Source organism: Excalfactoria chinensis, chromosome 2 (genome assembly GCF_039878825.1).
Source record: "Excalfactoria chinensis isolate bCotChi1 chromosome 2, bCotChi1.hap2, whole genome shotgun sequence".
Classification (NCBI taxonomy): Eukaryota; Metazoa; Chordata; class Aves; order Galliformes; family Phasianidae; genus Excalfactoria; species Excalfactoria chinensis.
This window is the reverse complement of record NC_092826.1, coordinates 47058129-47077317: the sequence shown is the minus strand read 5'-3', so window position 1 is coordinate 47077317 and position 19189 is coordinate 47058129. Positions and strand designations below refer to the sequence as shown.

The following is a 19189-nucleotide window of genomic DNA, read 5'->3' as shown; positions in this document are numbered from 1 at the left end:
CGTTCTCCATTGGTACCCAGCTAACATTGCTGTTAATATTTCACTAATGCTACCAACTTCAAGTTCTTAAATATACAGTATGTGCTAGACGCAAAGTGTCTTGACAGAAATCTTTTGTTATTTTTTAGATGCCTAGATTCATCAATTCCTCTTTTTTATATAATTATTTTTTATTAAATAGGAGTGACAATGCATTGGGTTGTTGTTTTTTTTTCATATTGCCATATTTTTACAACTACCCATATTACAAAGAAGGAAACTTCTTTGCTAATAAAGAAACAATTTTCAGATAAACTTTATTGACACTTCAGTGAAAGCAGCTTGCCCGGCCAAGTAGGTTATTTTGACAGTATAGTTCTATTTAAAAACAAAAGCAGTCTGTCTAGTGAGTGGTTATTGCTTGAAAAATGCATCTAGCTTGTATTTGTACACTTACCCGGTAGTTCAGAATATCTGCTTGTTTTTCTGCCTGTCACACAATTACAAATTATTTGAAGAAAGGAATGGTAAATAAAAAGCCAGTGAAAACATATCCAAAAAAGGGTCTGTATGAACCACTGCAGTTGTCATAAAATGACAGAAGATAAAAAATGCAAAGTTAAAAGTGATACTGCATCCGTGTCTCTCAGTAGGTTGCCTATTTCTTCCATTTCATGTTGATGTGATCTGAGTTTGAGATGTATAGATCATCTGAAGACCACAGAAAGTCAGTAATCAAAATAAGAGCTTCCACTGATGCTAAAACTACTCTTATGTGCCAGTCTGGGGCATCAGGGAGTATTTTTCTCTGCTTAATAGTTTTCTGCAAGCTTACATAACATCAAAAGCAATATTCGAGCTATCTTCCCAGCCTGTAGTAGCCTACACTTGATTTATGTCTTCACATGAGTTCTCCTCTGAAACCTTCTTCATGGTGTCAGTGTTCTACCAGAACAAAGCAGGGACAGATCAGTCTGAGTAATGCTGTGCTTTGTTTCCTCTTTATCACTTGTACCTAGTGAGTGTTGTTGGGGGGGAGGGAGTTACTTTTCTTTTTCTCCTGCTTTTATTCATATTCTGAAATGGAATGAGAAGTGTTTTGATTTTTTTTAATGACAGTTTTGTTTCCTTTTGCTGTCGGTAACAATATCAGCTGCTCTTTACTGGAACCAAGTGGGATCTGAGCCCTACCATTATTCCATAGACAGGCGGGGGGTATGGTTATTTCTACTCCTTGGTAATGCAGACAGCCTCATAGTATGTAAATGTGGAGACAAGACAACTTCTGTACAAATGAGGGGCTGAAAGTCAGGTGACTGTTCAAGTAGCTTTTTTGCTTTGTTAATAACCTTTTCCCCCTCCAGATAAAGGATCAAACACCGCATTAATCTCTATTGGCTAGAACAAAAATTTGATTAATAGTATTTTTAAATCATTTTGGGAGGAAAAGTTTGTTTAGAAAACATTAATTTATTTTATTTTAGATTTAGATTTTTAAAAGCCACCTGGCTTTCTTAAGAAAAAAATAAAATAAAAATGACTATCCAAATGAGACTTTTCCAGTAATGTTTTGTTTGGCTTAAAAATTTGTTACAGTAAAGCCATATACTGTGTACAGTACGCCTTGAGTCTTCCTCTGAGTCTGTTCTGTTTACTAATATAGCACTTTTATTTTGCTTCTTTGACTTGTGCGTGGTTTGAAAAGCAATGCTAATGCAGTTCACAGGGATGTTGAATTTAATGGCTCCCTGTGTGGCCTGCGTGTACTGATGAGATGGGTTTATTCTTTATTCCTGCCTTCCTCTCGGAACCCGGTTACTTGTCTAACAAAATAGACTGACAGTGAGCAGACGGATACTGCAGCTGATGGTGAGACCACTGCCACCGAGGTTTGTACAGCCAATGGCCCCCAGTTACCAAAAGGGAGAGCCTTTGGTTTCATCTCTCCCTGACCCCAGGCATGAGTGCTGAACTGCATGTCTCCTCCTACAGTGCAGGGCCCCCACTCTGTGCATGTGTGGAAGCTTCCCTTGGCCAACGGAGTTCTCAGGGCACCCTTCACATTCATCTTATTCCTGTACTGTATCTGGAGGCTGCTGAGCTCACGCTGCCTTGTGCAGGTAGTGGGATAGCAGCATCACCCATGCAAACACTGCCTACCTTGCTGGTCATGTCCTTGTGTTTGGTGCTTTCTTCTTTGCTGTTATAATCTACAGCCTGTTGGAGAGAGGGAGCGGGGGGAAGGAGATACAGCAGAGTTTTCAAGTTTTCTGAGAAAAGGTATTTCCAAGTTATAAATATCTTCAGTGAAATTAATTTCACATCATCTTCAACAATGCATAGATTGCAATCCACATACTGTCTTCAGATGTGGAACATTAAAAAGTGGTTTTTTTTCTGACACTGATAAGCTTCTTATCCACAACATAGTATGTAGGCTGTGCAGGCAAATTCAGCCCCGTGTGACTCCAGTGAAGTGGATATAATGCTTTCATAATTAATATGGTTGCAGATGCAAACATGAGCTGAATTTGGTCTGACATCTGGTAGAAGACAGAGCCTTACTGCAAGCACTACTGTAGCTTTTCAGTAAGATCTCATTAATATTTCAGACCATTAAAATTATCGTTAAGGAATAGTTCTGCGTATGACGCGTCAGGACGATTTAGCCTTGGCTGTAAATAGAATAGATCTGAACTGAGTTATAAAGTAGTCAACAGATAATGATTTTCCAGTGGGTCATTTCACTAATTAGAACTGTATGAAAAATTAACAGTTAAAATAGAGGCACAAGCATTAACAATCCAAATGGAGCAACAACATAGTGTCTGTTGAGGCCAGGCAGGAGCACAAAAAGCTTTAAAGAGACACTTGCACTCCATAGCTTCAGGCTTTGAGTCATACAGAAAACATAACGTAATCCTAAAGCCACGGTGTTTAAAGTGTTCAGTTTATTTAGCAAAAATTCACAATAATCTTCTTATGTGCCATCTTTATTTTAGAGATGGAGATTTTGTGAACCTGTTTTTCTCATGGGCATTCACTTTTCATAAAGTTTGTATACTTACCATCTGAAAATGAAACCTTCTGAAAATGGACTGCCTTCATGATTCAGTTTGCATTGCTTTTGAAAAATGGAGATGAAGTGAATATTCTGTGTTTGCAGTCTATAATCTCCACTGCGGATAGGTGCTGAAAGAATATATGCAGGCTGAAAGTGAAGTAAATTTAAATGAATACAGAATGGAACCAAGGTTAAGGAAATAACAGTTTTTGCAAATAAGACATGGTTCATTCCTTAGAAGGTGTTGCACATGTTTACCCTTGGTCCATTTATACAAAACATTTCCTGTGGTCCAGGAGATGTCATCGTATGTTCAAGCTTTGGGATTACAGATATCTGAAGAATTTGTTATTGCCATTTGGTCTTTAATTAGCACTGGTCTCATAAAAAAAGTCCACCTTCTACTCCATAAGTAACTAGAGGAACTATGAAAGTAGACTATACCAATGATAATGAAGAATTAAATAATGGAAGTTAAACAGTGGTAATGGAAATTTTAAAGGGAAATACTGAATACTCCTTTGTTCAAAATTAACAGCTTTGGAAAGAGGAGGCCTGCTCTGAGTTAGGAAAACTGCAGTCAGCTGCTTTGTCTATGCATTCTCCTTAAGCCCTTAACGTAGAGAAAATGTGCTCTGAACCTAGTTCACTGACCAACTTTTGTAAAGCTTTCTGTAATATGGATGGGTAAGGTATTTTTTCAAATCTTTCTCATGCTGGCAGTCGGATCAAGAGGAGGACGGAGATCTAAAGGCACAGGTACAGAAGCAGAAGGTGCAGATGTTACTAAAGTACTGATGTTGGAGGTGTTCATATCTCCCAGCATGTTACTGTTGGTTCTCTGTGAAGAAATGTGTAGAAACAGCATTTTGTATCCTTTCAATACTGTGTCCCTTACCTTTCCCTTTCTTTTTCACTTCTTTCAGAATAGTCTGATTAAGCGAATACAGGGTGAAAATGTGTATGTCAAACATAGTAATCTTATGTTAGAGGTTGGTATTGGTATATACCAGTGCATGTGCGTACATGTGTGTTAGTTTTAGTGGTAAACTGTGAATCTGCACTATGATGCATGACCCGTGTATTCCCACCTGCTAGTAAATTAAGTAGATTTTTTTTCTCAGATTATGACGACTCCTCTAACTTGTACTATAAATATATAGACACGTGTGCGTATGTGTGTGTGCCTCCACGCGCATATGTGTGTTTGTTTGAAGCCTTTTTATCAGGTGTAAATTGTAGTGACATGGATAAGCTCCTTAAGAGTATATTTATACTCACTTGTACAAGATATGCTATGCTGTTACCTCTCAAAATGCCACATTTTCACAGAGTGTTGTGTTAGTGCTGTGCTCCCCGGCTCCCCAAGATGTTACTTTCCTTTTTACTAACCGAGTTACGTGTTTTGGCTCTGAAATTTCATCGGCTTAGGATGTATTACAAACTGCTCTATTCTTTTAAAACTATCTAGGACCTAGACAAAACCCAGGAAGATCTGATGAAACATCAGACCAATATAAGCGAGTTGAAACGAACCTTCTTGGAAACCTCCACAGAAACGACTGTGTCTAATGAGTGGGAGAAGAGGCTTTCCACATCTCCCGTTCGGCTTGCAGCAAGGCAGGAGGAGGCTCCTATGATTGAACCACTAGTGCCTGAAGAGGTCAGCAAGATCTGAAAGGCTTCATAATATATTTATGCATTCATTTTTACTTACAGTAGCTCTCAGGAGATATTAGAGGCCCCTCCATACTTGCAGGTGCTCCTTTTTCACAGGACACAGGCTTTAGAAGCAAAGGTACAAGGAAAAGCAGATAGCTGATATTTATATGTATAATGATAGACTGCAGAATTCACTGCTAGCCACCAAGCAGAACTGGGTCTCTGTAAGGGTGCAAAATGCAGGCTTCCTTACAGGTTCGGTAAGCTTGAGGAAGTCTGACCATGCATGAACAAAAACATGACAGTGATTGAGGGAAAAATTAAATAATGGTGACTGCTTCTGAGCAGTGGCATAGCAACATGGGTGTGGGTACAGTACCAGGCCTGACAAGAAAATATAGAGTGAAGGGCGGAACTCTTGTCGGTCTCTAAAGGTGAAGAAGAAATAATGATGATAATTGGACCTGCTTGCCCACTTCTGTAAGGGAGCTAATAGTTGCTTCTGTCTGCTGGTTATGTATTGGAGAGTCAGTGTAGATTGCTAAGCGTGCACATTTTCACGCGGGAAAGAAATTTTGCTCACCGAGCTGAAGGCAGTAGTCCAGGTGTAGTAGTGCTCTTCATGAGTGCAGAGCAGAGGGGAACAGTTATCGCGTACTGTCTTGTTCAGGAATCATAATAGATCTTCTAAACATGTTTGTAGGTGAAAATGCAGGTCTTCTGTCCTAAAAGTAAAATAGTAAGTCTAATAAACAGAATGCATCTAACATATTAAGGAGGTAAAGACCTGATGAAAAGTGAGTGGCTGGATTGCTGAACCCAAATCACAGGAGTGTGAGTGAAGCAAATAACCCTGAGTTTGTTTCATGTCTTAATTATTTTGCAAATTTAACAGCAAAATGTTGATTAAACTGCACAAGCAGTAGGAAAGCATTATAGTTTTGTAGGTTTTACCCTGAGGAAAGACATCCTAACTTAACCATCCATTTGGAAATAAAAAGGGAGAGAGATATCCTTATCTGGTAGCATTCTTACTGGAGGAAAAGGACATGCTCAAAAGCACTGTCCAGTTACTTTATCTTACATGCATCTAAATGAAGAAAGTGCTGTGAAAAATATGAGTGGATTTGAGTTCTCAGAGCCTAATTCTGAGGTGATTTCTGGTAACATATGACATCCTTTTTGTCTGTGCTAGGCATGATGGTTTCAGTTTGCACATCCTGCTGATAGAATAATTTGTCCGGAAAATCTTTGGCCATGCACAATCAAAATCAGCACTGTGGCACTTACTAGGAAATGCAGAGGCAGTCTGGATCCAAAGCACTTACACCTTCCTTGTGTGGTAGCTCAGCATCCTCAAAGATACTACAAACTTCACTCAGAATAGCCACTTTAAAGGTGTATTCAGTTCTGTTACAACTAGCTCTTCAAGGTTACTACAATAAAAGAAAAACAGAGAGGAAAGTAGAACTCACACTTGGAGTGTTTGATATGTTTGTGTTTGGTGAGATTGAGCCTGTCTGGTCGCCAGTTGGTTCACACAATAATGGGAAGCAATTCTTTCGTTTTATTTAGTTATGAGAAGTGATTTTAAATGGCTACTATAATGGTGGCCAGATGGCTGCAGAATATGAGAACTGTCATATTAACAAAATCCTTTGCAGTGTTTAGGATGGTCTGGATTGAATTAAACTAGCACTTTAGAAATGCAGGAATCACAGAATGGCCTGGGTTGAAAGGGACCTCAATGATCATGAAGCTCCAACCCCCTTGGCACAAGCAGGGCCCTCAGCCTCCAGATTTGATACTAGACCAGGTTGCCCAGGGTCCCATCCAACATGGCCTTGAGCACCTCCAGGGACAGGGCATCCATAACCTCTGGGCAGCCTGTTCCAACACCTCGCCGCTCTAATAGTAAAGAACTTTCCCCTGACATCAAACCTAAATCTTCCCTGCTTCAACTTAAAACCATTTCCCCTTGTCCAGCTATTATCTACCCTTTCAAAGAGCTGAGTTATGCCTCTCATTGCAGCCAGATACAAGAGTGACTTCTACATTCCCATCTCTAGTTTATAGATGTTCTGTATCTTCACTGAATGTGTACATTTCTTCATGAGTACAGAGTGGTATACGAATTTAAAACAGTACCCTTTTATTACACTGCTTGCATTACTTGTGTTGACACACTGAATGAGTACACTTGCCTTGAAAGTGGATACAAAGGGTCTGGCTAAAAATCTGCTTTGCTCTCTGGGTGAATACCAGCCAAATAAAGAAGGTGGCCATCCCAGAAGTAGGAAGAATGGCAGGGTGTCTGAGGAATGCTCATGCTCAAAGGGCTTAAGGAAGCTAGCATTAGCAGTATTTTAAAGTTTCACAGTTAGTCAAATTGAAAATTGATTCTCAGCCTTAGGAACTGCTGTTCTTGCAGCACTGGAAAGGCACCGATGGGGTAAAGTTAAGGACAATATTAATGTCATGCTGTAAGAGGAAGCTGGAAATTTGGGCAAGAGATAAAGCCAGAGTGAGGCAGAGAGCCCTGTTCTTAGCATCTAGATGGAAGCCACATCAGTTGGCACCAGGCAAACTTAAGTGAATGACAGGATAAAAAAATTCCACACATCCACACCCAAGTATTATTCAATTTGCTCTTTTTCCTGTTACACAAACTTTATAGTCATGTCTATTCTGCATTCATCAGAATATCCCAAACAGAGAGAAGCCTCAATTGTAAAATTATTTTAATTCTTTTGCCTAACTTACCATGCAGTAAATAATTTATAAAGAAATATGATAAGCTGTTGTATAGTACAGTAGACTATATGCCCTTCATTTACTGAAACCATTTGTTCCCCTGACATTAGACCAAAGAAGAAAGAGAAAAATCAGAAAAACTCATAGTATTGCAGAAAGGAGGTACTACATTCCTTGAAATGCAGGTAAAAACAAATACTTTCTTCAAATGCAGTCAGATAGGCTGACAGTTATTTATTTTATCATCTTTTTTTCCCTTCCCAATCTTTTATTTTATTTTTTAACATACTTATTTCATAATTGTAGAGACAGATGTTTTGGAGGCCAAATTCAGAGGAATGTGGCCTTTTCAGTGCTATGGCTACCTAATACAGGTTGATTTCTCTGCTAGTTACAGCTCTACTTGCACGGTGCTGTTTGTGGATATTGTTTGCAGTTGTGCATGCATTTCCAGCATAAAGTTACACTGAGAACTTTGTGATGAATGGGGAACTTGTGTCATTAGAATAAATTTCCTATATACTGTCAAGTGAATTCAGATTATTCTGAGTGATGGTGAACTTTGTGTTCTTATTGGTTTTTCTATTAGCCAAGTGTGATAGAGAAGAAGATTCAGGAAGGAGAATCTGCTGACACTTTGGTTACTTCTCATCAAATCATTATCCAGAAAAGTATCCCATCATCCCTGGAGGTTATTTCTAATTCATTCAATTTTAAATAACCATATTTACTTAGTTAAATGCAGAAGTTACAGCCTCATGGTCAAATAAGTGGATGCCGATTGCATAGTCAAAGCAAATCTTGTAGCATACTTGCATAAGGAGAAAAAAAGACGTTGCCTTCAGTTCAATATCTTTAGTAGGATGGCATTTACTGTCTTGTACTATTAAATTTAAATAGTGCTGAAGGGCGTTGATGTTTTCTAACAAAAGCAGACTGCAGTGCAGACTGCAGCTACATACAAATGCATACTGTTCTAAAACCTCATCAGAAGTGTGGTTGTTACAACTGGGATTCAGTTGAATGGGCTTGTTTGCCCTATTTCTGTAACTTGTTTTCAATTGTAACATTACGAACCATGGCAATATATGATTTTTAACCTCAGGATGATTCTGGTGATATTTTTACTCTGCTACAAATTACTGCAGAAAAGTGTGGAAAATGCTACTTATTTATTTATTTGTCCACATTATACGAGCCTCTAATAGGAAGAAACCTAGAAGAAATCTAACTTTGCCTGAGGTGATGCTGTTTATTTGTTTGATAACTACTCTAAGAAGTTCAGTGGTAAAATTATTCTATGCTTTCTGAAGAGGCAGCATTGATTTCTTAAAAGACTTCATACTTTAGTATTCCTGAAACACAGATAAACATTCAGATATTCTAATTTAGCTTTTATATCTCAAATATAGGGCACTGAGGATTGGGTTATTATAGACAAAGTACCTTCTGAGGTAACTGATGGTGAATCGAAAAAAAATGTGACATACAAAGTGGTGACTGTGAGCAGTAAAGCTGGCATTCCGCCCGAGGTACTAAAATCCAGCACAGTTCTGAGCTTTGAGGACTTGGAAAGTGAAATACAATCCAAAGATGAGAATAAGCAGAAAACGTTCACCTTAGGGAAGTCCTATGATGCTGTGTCTGGGAAAATTGTTACCATGACAAGTAAAACTAAAGAGGGAGAGAAAACAGTACAGCCTTCTGTAGAAGTTTTGCAAAAAAAGGAGAAGGAAGCACAAGAATCTGTGAAAATCATTCCAGTATTGGCCAAGTATGGGATCGTAGCGCCTGTCGCTGAGGAGAAGGCCGATGTGCAGAGCACAAAAAGAAAGCTGTCTGACTCCCTGACACCTATAAAGGAAGCGGAATCTCAATTGCAAAGTCCCGAAGAGGAGAGCTTGAAAAAGACACTAAGGATGGACCAAGATTTGCAGTTACTGGGAAGCTTGCAGCTTGGCAAAGCAGAAAAACACCTTGATGGTGAAGCTGCAAAAGCAGGGGCATTTTCCTGGAAAGATAAAAGTGTGTCTGAGTGGAGATACTCCAGAGAACAACCATTTACCATTGCTACTGCTCACTATGTTGTTACTGAGTCGTCTGCATCAAAAGTAGTGGTAACAAGAGGCTTTGACTTCATGCCACAGTTTAAAGATTAAAGCATGACTTCTTTTAGGCAATGCCCTCACACTACCCTGCCTTTCAGTTCTCCTGCTGCCTGGCTTTATGTTGACAGCAGCCAACCCAGCTTATTTTTTTCTCATAATTTGAAGCCATACCACAGTGTAAAGCAGGCATTATATAAGGCTTTCAACTTTTCTGGTTCATTTAAAGATCCGTGTTACTGACGTGTGGTGTTGCCGCTGTTGCTTGTTAACCAAAGGGTAAAAAGGTTTGCCTGAATGAGCAAAATGCCGGTGCTAACAACTATGCTTTGTAACTATTGCTTAATACAGCCAGTATGAATTTGCTGTTATTTATTTTCCCATCCTTATCCTGTTCCCAGCCTCTCTGTGCCCTGCAACCTTCTCTTCCTTTCCTCTGTCTCTGCCTCCAGTTTTGTCAGTTAATTTCTCTGTGCATGTGGGTTGGCCTTTCATCTGTGTATGACTCTCCATTTCTTTGTCTGTTTAGACTAAACAGTCCACCGGTGAAAAAACCCTGGATGGCTCAGATATCTTCAGTTTAATAGAGTCCGCCAGGAAGCCGACTGAGTTCATAGGAGGGGTTACTACTACTTCCCATAGCTGGGCGCAGGTGGCCGTTTGATTCCATCTGTCAGTGTTATAACTGCACAATGATGACTTTTGATTTGCTTTTGTTTCCTGTTTTTATTCATAATTCAGAGCCTGTATGACTAACGCATCGCATTGCTGTGCCTTGTCCTTTGTTACAACAGACCACAACAGAAACTTCACCAAAAGGGAAAGAAACAACAACAACAAAAAGTGTTGTGGGTTTTTTTGTTTTTTTTTTTTTTAATCTCATTTCACTTTATTTTGATCATTTTACAGGGTGCTGTATTTTGCCTTTATAAAACTCGCACAAAACTACCAAGGATAAAAACACTGGCATTTCTCTTCACTTCTAAAATCGTAATTCTTGTTTTATTTTTCATTTCTACTTTTCTGATTATGTCCTTAGAGTGAAAATCCATCAGCGCGAGAGAAATAAATTGGCAAAATGTAATACCCCATTTTTATTTATGTTCACAGTACATTAAGCTGAGGAGCTGCTCTGTGTAGCGTTGTCTGCTTTCAACATGAGGATTTTCCTTTCCCTCTTTCCCTACAGAGAATAGACACGACAACATCTCAGGAGATAACTTCCAGTGAACTGAAGCAAGCAGCTCAGCCACACCAGGACGCAGTGACGAAGGTTGTACAGGAGACTGTGGTTATCGAGGAGAGACGTGGGATGAATGTGCATGCAAGTGGGGATCCCGCTACAGTGGCTGGACTTGCAGATGCCCAGGCTCAGGCAGCATCTGCTAGCGCAAAAGGGAAGGAGGGTACTGCTGTGACTAAGGGGGCTAAAGAGGAAAAAAGGGAGGCTCACAAAGCTGTAACCAAACAGGAAGGCATTACTTCTGCTACTTCTCATGAGCAAGCGGAGGAGCACAGTACAACAGTCCATGTTTCAGACTCTTTGGAAAGAAAACCTCATTTTGAGGTAACTCATTAAATCAGTTCTTGTGCTGAGTTGTAAATGTATGTGGTAGTGGACTAAGTCAATTCCTCTCATGGAAAGTAAAGAGTACAAGACTTCTATGATTGCATCTTTACAGCAGGCAGTTTGTTTCTCCTCTTATTTCCTCCTTGCATGGCACCTGCAAGGCTTGTTGCTGGTTTCCATCCTTGGCTAAATGCCATGCATATTTTACCTAAAAGCGCTTTTCATGCTGCAGAGAAATGCCTCATTTGCTGGCTTTTTATGCAGAGGGCAACAAGGACTCAGCTGGCATTCTCTTTGGGAAAATCCATCAGGACTGGCAAAGTTTGCATGTCCTCAAAGACAGAAAATAATTTTTTTTTCCATGCTTGATACAGTCATACATTATTGTACTCTGTCTTAAGCAATCTGTGCTTCTTGTGTTAGCCCCATTAGAAGGATTTCAAGAAGCATTTTGCAGAAGGGTAGAGATACCTTGTTTTGCTCCTTTTTTTGTCTGAAAGCTGAATGGAAAAGCAAACCTGAATAGGATTTGTCCTCTTGTCATTCTGAGAACATGTGTAATGTTTACATGTTTCCTGAAGCTCGTTCACATGTAATCCAGAGTAGTGTCAAACTGCCAGCGCTATATACATACTGTTACAACAAAGAGATATTGTTTTCTCTTTTGTTTCTTAAAATGCAGAGCACTTTTTTTTTTATTGGAAATCCAGAAGCTTTACTAAATTTTCCAATCCCTTTTTTTTGTTTGTTTGTTTTTTGTTCACACAGTCACCAGTTGTGAAGACTGAAACAATCAGTTTCAGTAGTGTTTCTACTGGGGGGGAAAACCTTGAAATTTCAACAAAGGAAGTGCCAGTAGTCCATACAGAAACAAAAACCATTACATATGAGTCTTCACAGGTAAGAAATCCTACAGAAGTCAATGTCTAATTAGCATGGCCTTAAGGAACCCATCTCTCTTCATCCATGTTTTGCTGTATTCCTTAGTATGAACTGTTGTTTGGGAACTCAATACTAGCATGTGGAGTATGTGCAAAAGTGTAGTGTATCTGAAGGTGACTGGTGTGTCCTGATGTAGGGCCTTTTGAGAACATTGATAAAACTATAGGTTTCAAAGCCCCAGTTTCTCATCTGTCCTTCCAGAAGAGGAGTCATAATGCAGAGAGAAATAAAGATGTGTAATCACCCTAACAGCTGTTATTTCCCTGTTGTTAAATAACTCTCTATGAAGAACAGCAAAAATAGAGAAGTTCAGTCCTTGTCTTCCTTTGCTTAAGAGTAGGCTTTTGATTATTGTTTTTTGGTTCTCTAGGTGGATAGTGGTGCTGACTCAGAGCCTGGTGTGCTGATGAGTGCACAAACTATCACGTCTGAAACCACCAGCACTACAACCACTACACATATCACCAAAGTAAGTCCTCTGGAAATGGGAAGGTTTTTTTGTTTGTTTGTTTGTTTGTTTCTGAAGGACCTGTGTTTTCTTAGCTTCTGTTATATTAAAGCATAGACACATGCTTATAAGCTCAAACAAAATCCTGTCTGTTTTGGCTTTCACCTGTCTTTGGGTATGCTAGCTTGATTAAGGCCAAGTGCACGCTGCTGCACCTGGATCACAGCAATCCTAGATATTCATACAAACTGGGGGAAGATCTTGAGAGCAGCCCTGTGGAGGAGGACTTGGGGGTCCTGGTGGATGAGAAGCTGGACATGAGCCAGCAGTGTGTGCTTGCAGCCCACAAGGCCAACTGTGCTCCGGGTTGCATTAAAAAAGGGGTGTCCAGCAGGGAGAGGGAGGTGATTGTCCCCAACTACTCAGCATTTGTGAGGCCCCATCTGATGTATTGTGTCCAGGCCTGGGGCCACCAGTACAGGAAGGACTTGGAGCTCTTGGAGCAGGTCCAGAGGAGGGCCACTAAGATGATCAGAGGGCTGGAGCACCTCTCCTGCAAGGAAAGATTGAGGGAACTGGGCTTGTTTAGCTTGGAGAAGAGAAGGCTCCAGGGACTGTTTACATGGGTTGATATGATAGGACAAGGGGGAATGGTTTTAAACTGAAATGGGGAGGTTTAGGTTAGATTTTAGGTGGATGTTTTTACACAGAGAGTGGTGAAGCACTGGAACAGGTTGCCCAAGGAGGCTGTGTATGCCCCATCCCTGGAGGCATTCAAAGCCAGCCTGGTCTACTGGATGGCGACACTGTACACAGCAGGGGAATTGAAACTGGATGATCACTGTGGTCCTTTTAAACTCAGGCCATTCTATGATTAACCTATCACCCAAGGATTTAAGAGTGGTCTGAAAAGAATAAACCCTTCGGGTATGTCTACGCTGTGCAGAAACATTTGAATTAGCAGCAAATACTTTCTGAATCAGGGAGCAATGTAGCCAAATTGTCATCAGTGATTCTAAGGAAGGAATAATTTTCCTCAGCATGAGGTTGTCATGACCATACTGCTTTTGAGTCCTGCACTATTTGGTCTGCACAGTTTTGAAATGGTATTGTAAATCTGTATCGTATAGTCATAATGGAACATTCAGTCAGCTTAGACACTGTGGTTGTTGTAGTGTTGTGTTGTGCTGTCAGGAGCTTGCCTGCAGCCAGACAGAAACCTTATGGCTGAACAAACAAATTATGCTGCGTCTTCTACTTTTCAAGGCTCAGTAATGGGACCTCCCTTAGCAGAAACTCTGTTTGTACAGTGACAGCTTTCTTACTAGTATTCAATGAAGACAGCGCTTCATCTTTCTGCAGTGCAATTCACCCTTCAGTAAATGAGCTTTACAAGGGCTGTACAGCTTCTCTGTTCTTCTAAAGCCTGCAGTGTGTCTTACCTAGGTTTTAATATGAGCTCTCTGTCTGTATGACCATTCTTCTTTTCATGGAATGAATTTACCACTAATACCTGTCAGTTTTTACCTACCCCAAATATCTTTCTGGCTGTGTACAGTTTGGTTAAAATCACATCGTCATCTTTGTCAGAAGGAACTCTGGAGAGGTCCAACCCCCCCATTCTGAGCAAGCTCCAATTGCAGTATGGGGCTGTCATCTGTGTGTGTCCAGAGTTTGTTTAGTCCAGTCACATCTGGATGTGTGACAGTGCTGCAAATGTGTTGCATCCCTCTTTAAAGCAAGTTACTGACATGTATTTATCATTCTCATTTAGACTGTGAAAGGAGGCATCTCAGAAACAAGAATCGAAAAACGAATAGTCATCACAGGAGATGCAGATATTGACCATGATCAGGTAAAATCTCTAAGCTGTTCAAGGCTACCCTGAGGGATGACAAACAGAACATTACTAAAGATTGTTTAAAAAGATACTGTTCAAACCAACATGCCTTAAATTAAACTGAACTAGTAGTTAAGTCAGTGATGGTATATTTCATATTTTAATCATTTTCCTCATTTGTAAACTGTGTAATATCTCATGAATCTCTCCACCTTGCTACTGATCATGCATGTTCCACCTCCTTTTTGTTTTTGCCCTTCTGTGGTTTCCTTGGGATAGGCGCTGGCTCAGGCAATTAAAGAAGCCAAAGAGCAGCACCCTGACATGTCAGTGACCAAAGTAGTGGTACATAAAGAGACAGAAATCACACCAGAAGATGGGGAGGATTGACCACAGGTAAGAAGACTAGATGATTTTCCTAGGCATTTACTGGGCTGGCATGTTGCAAAGGTTGTTTTCCTACCATAATTCACCTCTAACTCCACTTTGTCTCTCTGACATTTGCAAGTTGCATTTATGCTATTTATCAGTTCTGATGTTTGAATGCAAAGCCCATTCAGCTCTGAATGTCTTCATTTAACAGTGCCAGCTGGAGCAACAGAAACCACTCATTTGCTTTTGTTGGCTCTCTGCAAATTCCTCATTGTCCATGCTTTGATACAGTCTAATTTCTAATCCTGGAGTCAAAAAAAACCCTTTTGTCTGCTTCTGTGTCATTTAAGAACAAACTTTTGTTCTTAAAGAACAATAAAAGAACCAGTTAAGAACAATTAAAGGATCATTTAAGAACAAACTTTTGTTCTTAAAGGTATGCATTTTGTTTAAAAAATGCCAAGGGTAAAACCTATAGCTGCTTTTTCAGTGTTCCGTGCAGATATGTTACAAGTTAAGCTTTATTCCAAACTTGCAAAGATGTGGCCTAACTTGCTTTCAATTTTTGTTTTGAACCCAGTGAGCTCAGTGTGTCAGCATTTGGATGTCTTGGCTTTCTTGTATTTCAAAGGACATATTCTGTTTTAAAGCAGCATTGTTTATCAGGATGAGATGATGATGCAGCTTTCTTGTGTTAAGCTTTGTTTTTTTTCCATAAAGGCATGCTCTCCAGCTGTGGTTGGCCAAACAGACATCTTAATATTCCTATATTTGCTCTATGCACAGAAACATATCATGCATACTAACCTGCTACCTAAAAGCTGCTAATGCCGGCACCATTGCACAAATTGCTTTGAATGCTGAATGCAGAAGAACAAAAAAAGAAAAAAAGGAAAAAAAAAAAAAAAAAAGCTGCTTGTCTAATTTGTTTAAATCTGTAGCAGCATTTTATTCTTAAAACAGTACATATTCCCTAGCACGTGGTGTAATTAACAGAGTATGATGCACAGCAACTTTTGAAGCTGTTTTGCTCTCCTGGTTTTGGATATGGAGACCTAAAGAAAACTGAATTTCAATATCTGTTATTTATTTTGGAAGATGGAGCCAATCACTGAGGAGTGAGTAGCCGTGATTCTTGTGGCATTCTGCTAATTGTTTCAGAGAAAACGGAAAGGGGCTCAGTTAAAGTCTATTGATGTCACTAATTCTTTCCACTGGCATCACTGGACTTTGGATTTGGGCCAAGATCCTTATACTGTGATGATACTGTTTTTATGCAAGCAATTGGACGAAATCTCTTTTGTAAGATTGCAGTTCTTTCAAATAACTAACTCTATCCTCTCTCCTGCAGGAATGATCTAGATTGCATATGAATCCAGACAGGCACACCCATAGGAATACAAGAGCCTCTATGGAGTCTCAGTTCCAACCTGACTGACTTGTATCTGTGTATGGAAAATTTCAGTACAGAAGAATTGATCTTGACCGTTAATAAAGAAACTGGCAGAGATCTCTTCCCATAGAAAGCAATCTGAATCAGCAGCAGTTATATTGCATGAAGCAACGATAAAATTACAGAAAAGCAGCATTTTTAATTTTCTTAAAATGTCTAAGTTTTCAGCTATACCTGCACGTTCATAAACAATATAAACAGTGATCTCATGTAACACATAAACAATTCATGCCTTTCACAGTTTATGAAAGTCTAAACAGATTAAAATTTGTTAGGTGGCAAGCCTTTTGTTTACGGATAATTGTAAATGAAGATTACCCCCAAAATGCTAGAAGCTCTATAGGTACTGTGTATAATGTTTTACCACACATTAGATGTGCCAATAACACGGTTTATTCAGTAAACAACTTGAATCTCATATTTGTTTCATCTTGTTTTGTTACTGCCCGATAAACAATGACGAATCTTTACTCTTATCAAAATATTTAAATGCTTACAAAGTGTGCTTTGTATACCTGACTGAATACCTTATGAGGTAGTAATGATTTTAGCTTATTAACTTTAACGATTTTTGTCAGCGTTGTTCAGAGTCAGCTTCTGGTCACCCTTCACAGATCCTAACCTTGTAAATTATATGTAGTTATTTTGGAAAAAAAAAAAAAAGAAAAAGAAAAAAAGGAAAAAAAAAAAAAAAAGAAATCTGTATTTTACTTAGTTTGCAGCATTAGAAAGTTATTAATCTAAAATAACCACGATGGTTTTCTATTGATTTCCCTTTTTGTTCTCAGAGGAAAAGAAAATATCTGTTTGAGAATCTGGTCAGCATTTACTATCTAGTTCAGAGTCAAGCCTTAACCTGTACAGAACGTCCACTGAAAACTCGTTAGTGTTCAGCTATAATACCCACTGAAGGGATAGAGTCCATTACACTGTCAGCTGCATCACAACACATGGTGAATGTATGTTTCTGCATAGTGAAATAAAAGTGGTAAATGCATCCAAAATTGTATTGTTCTGTGTCTAAAAGAACCCAGTGTTTCTCACATTCAAAATGTTGAGTTGCATTTGTAAGGCACCACAGGTTTTACGTATCTGCACAGTAGACACATTTTGTTTTCATTGGCTGAGACTGCGCTGTGCCAACAGTTGGAGTTGCAGGGGGACCAAAGGGATGACCCTGTTTACCTGTGGGTAAATGATGTTTGCGAAGGAAAAGAAGCATTTGGTTTCTTCTGATTTCTGTAGTTGTGTACTGTTCTACTGAGGCTTAATGAAGGATTTTGTGGTTTCTTAGAAAGTAAAGGCCTGTAGCCCTTGTCTTTTGGCATTTTTGCTCTGAAACATGGATTAAATTCTCTCTTCAAAGCATTATTTAATTTTCTATTCTTTTTTCTTGCTCTTTTGCCACATCTCATTGACACTCCCCTGATAATTCAAGAGAAATTCTTAACAAATAATCCACCCTTCAATATGTATCTCCTTGCAGGATTGAAAGAAATAGATACAAGCAGACTTTTCAGGACATAAAGGGCCACATTTGCCCTTCGTTGTTTACATGGGGCTCCCTCTCACTGAAGTCGATGGATTTGGCTTCAGTCAAGGGCAAGGCTTGACCCAGTGACTTGTTAATAAATGTTTATTTTCTTAATTTAGAAAGAAAAAATAGTATATATAGAGAGAATAATCTGTAGATTATAAATAAAAATTATATCCCAAGGCTTCAGAAGCTTTGCCCTCAGTCTCTAAAATGTCTTCCTTCCACCAGCCATCCTTCATGCCTTTAATCCACAGTGCGATCTGTGTAACTTCCCATACTGCAGTCATTTCTTACCTCTTGCCTGATGAATAACGTAAAGGTTACAGTCTGTTGTGATCTTAGGCTGACCTCTCTCCCCACTTGCCCTTTATATTTAGATACGAGTATGTCCTTGCCCTCTTTGGTGAAGGTAGGCTCAGCTTTCTGGTGTTGCTAGTGTCCTGCTGCAGCCATAGGTGGAAGAGGTGCTCACGCAGCATCCCAGCAGATTCCTTCCAGGTTCTCACTACCGCATCAGGAGTTTAAAAATAGACTCTGAAGCCATATTGATATTCCCTCAGGTGCCCCTTACGTTGTCAGCTAAGAAACAGCATTGTATTACCTCAGAGAGAGGTGAGGCGGTTGAAAAGCCTTCTCTCCAGAGATAGCATTATATTTTAGCATGGCTTGAGGAGATTGTACTTTGGTGATACTACACAGTATGTATAAAGATATTGTATCTTAGAAAGGTAGTGTCCTTGGAAAGGATGCTCATGGCTAAGATACGGCCTAAGCATGTGCAAAATTTGAAGAGATTAGAGTGGACAGGCAAGGACATCTCAGTGTCGCTGTTGGCAGTAGACCCTTGTTTGGGGGATGGTTCCTGGGAGCAATAGTCTTGGTTTTTGTTAGAAACTGTTTCTTGGGTTGTCTGCCTAATGCTGTGCCACATGAAATAAAAAACACCTGCCTGTTTCTACCAACCAACTTTTGTCTCTGACTCTACTCATTTATTGTTGGTTTTTGTCGTGTGTCTCAATGTAAAACAACTTGTGAAGCAAACCAGCGAATGATATGTTACTTGGAAGCACTGTTACTAACACAGACATGAGTACAAGAGTGAGCCTCGCATTACAACTGTTGCTCCAGCACCATGAGAAGTGACTGCTCTGCATCATTGAGGTAAGGGAGCACGATGGCCAGGGAGAGCTTTGCACACCAGGCAAGAATCAACAAGTTGCAGTGAAGTGCCAGGTCACAGCCTGAAGCAATGATTCAGCACCTGGTATGGCTAACCCAGGGAGCTCAGGTGCAAGCAATGCACCTGATTGACTGGAAGGGGTGAAGGCTAGAGCCATCCCTCCTCTCTCATTTATGGGTTAGAAGTCAAGGGAGTTGCACCTCGTTGAAACTGTACTCTTTTTGAGCTGTTGTCAGTTATCTGAAGGGGTAAGTCAGTCTTCTTTTTTTAATTGTCTTGTTCT

General features: G+C 39.7%; 1 protein-coding gene across 47 annotated transcripts in view; it reads left to right on the top strand.

Moving 5' to 3' along the window:
- Positions 1-18690, top strand: part of EPB41L3 (erythrocyte membrane protein band 4.1 like 3) — a 140545-nt gene extending 121855 nt beyond the window's left edge. For 14 of the 47 annotated variants that reach the window (XM_072327442.1, XM_072327424.1, XM_072327425.1 and 11 more), the window contains 14 exons: positions 1815-1868; positions 3767-3802; positions 3970-4035; positions 4515-4706; positions 7570-7644; positions 8049-8150; positions 8872-9576; positions 10094-10216; positions 10754-11131; positions 11903-12034; positions 12447-12545; positions 14299-14379; positions 14644-14760; positions 16088-18690. In XM_072327442.1, the coding sequence (XP_072183543.1) occupies positions 1815-1868; positions 3767-3802; positions 3970-4035; positions 4515-4706; positions 7570-7644; positions 8049-8150; positions 8872-9576; positions 10094-10216; positions 10754-11131; positions 11903-12034; positions 12447-12545; positions 14299-14379; positions 14644-14754 (2154 nt within the window). In that variant the 3' untranslated portion in view covers positions 14755-14760; positions 16088-18690. The remainder of the gene's footprint in view (positions 1-1814; positions 1869-3766; positions 3803-3969; positions 4036-4514; positions 4707-7569; positions 7645-8048; positions 8151-8871; positions 9577-10093; positions 10217-10753; positions 11132-11902; positions 12035-12446; positions 12546-14298; positions 14380-14643; positions 14761-16087) is intronic. The other 33 variants (XM_072327446.1, XM_072327427.1, XM_072327451.1 and 30 more) reach the window with 13 other exon arrangements.
- The last annotated feature ends 499 nt before the right edge of the window (positions 18691-19189 follow it).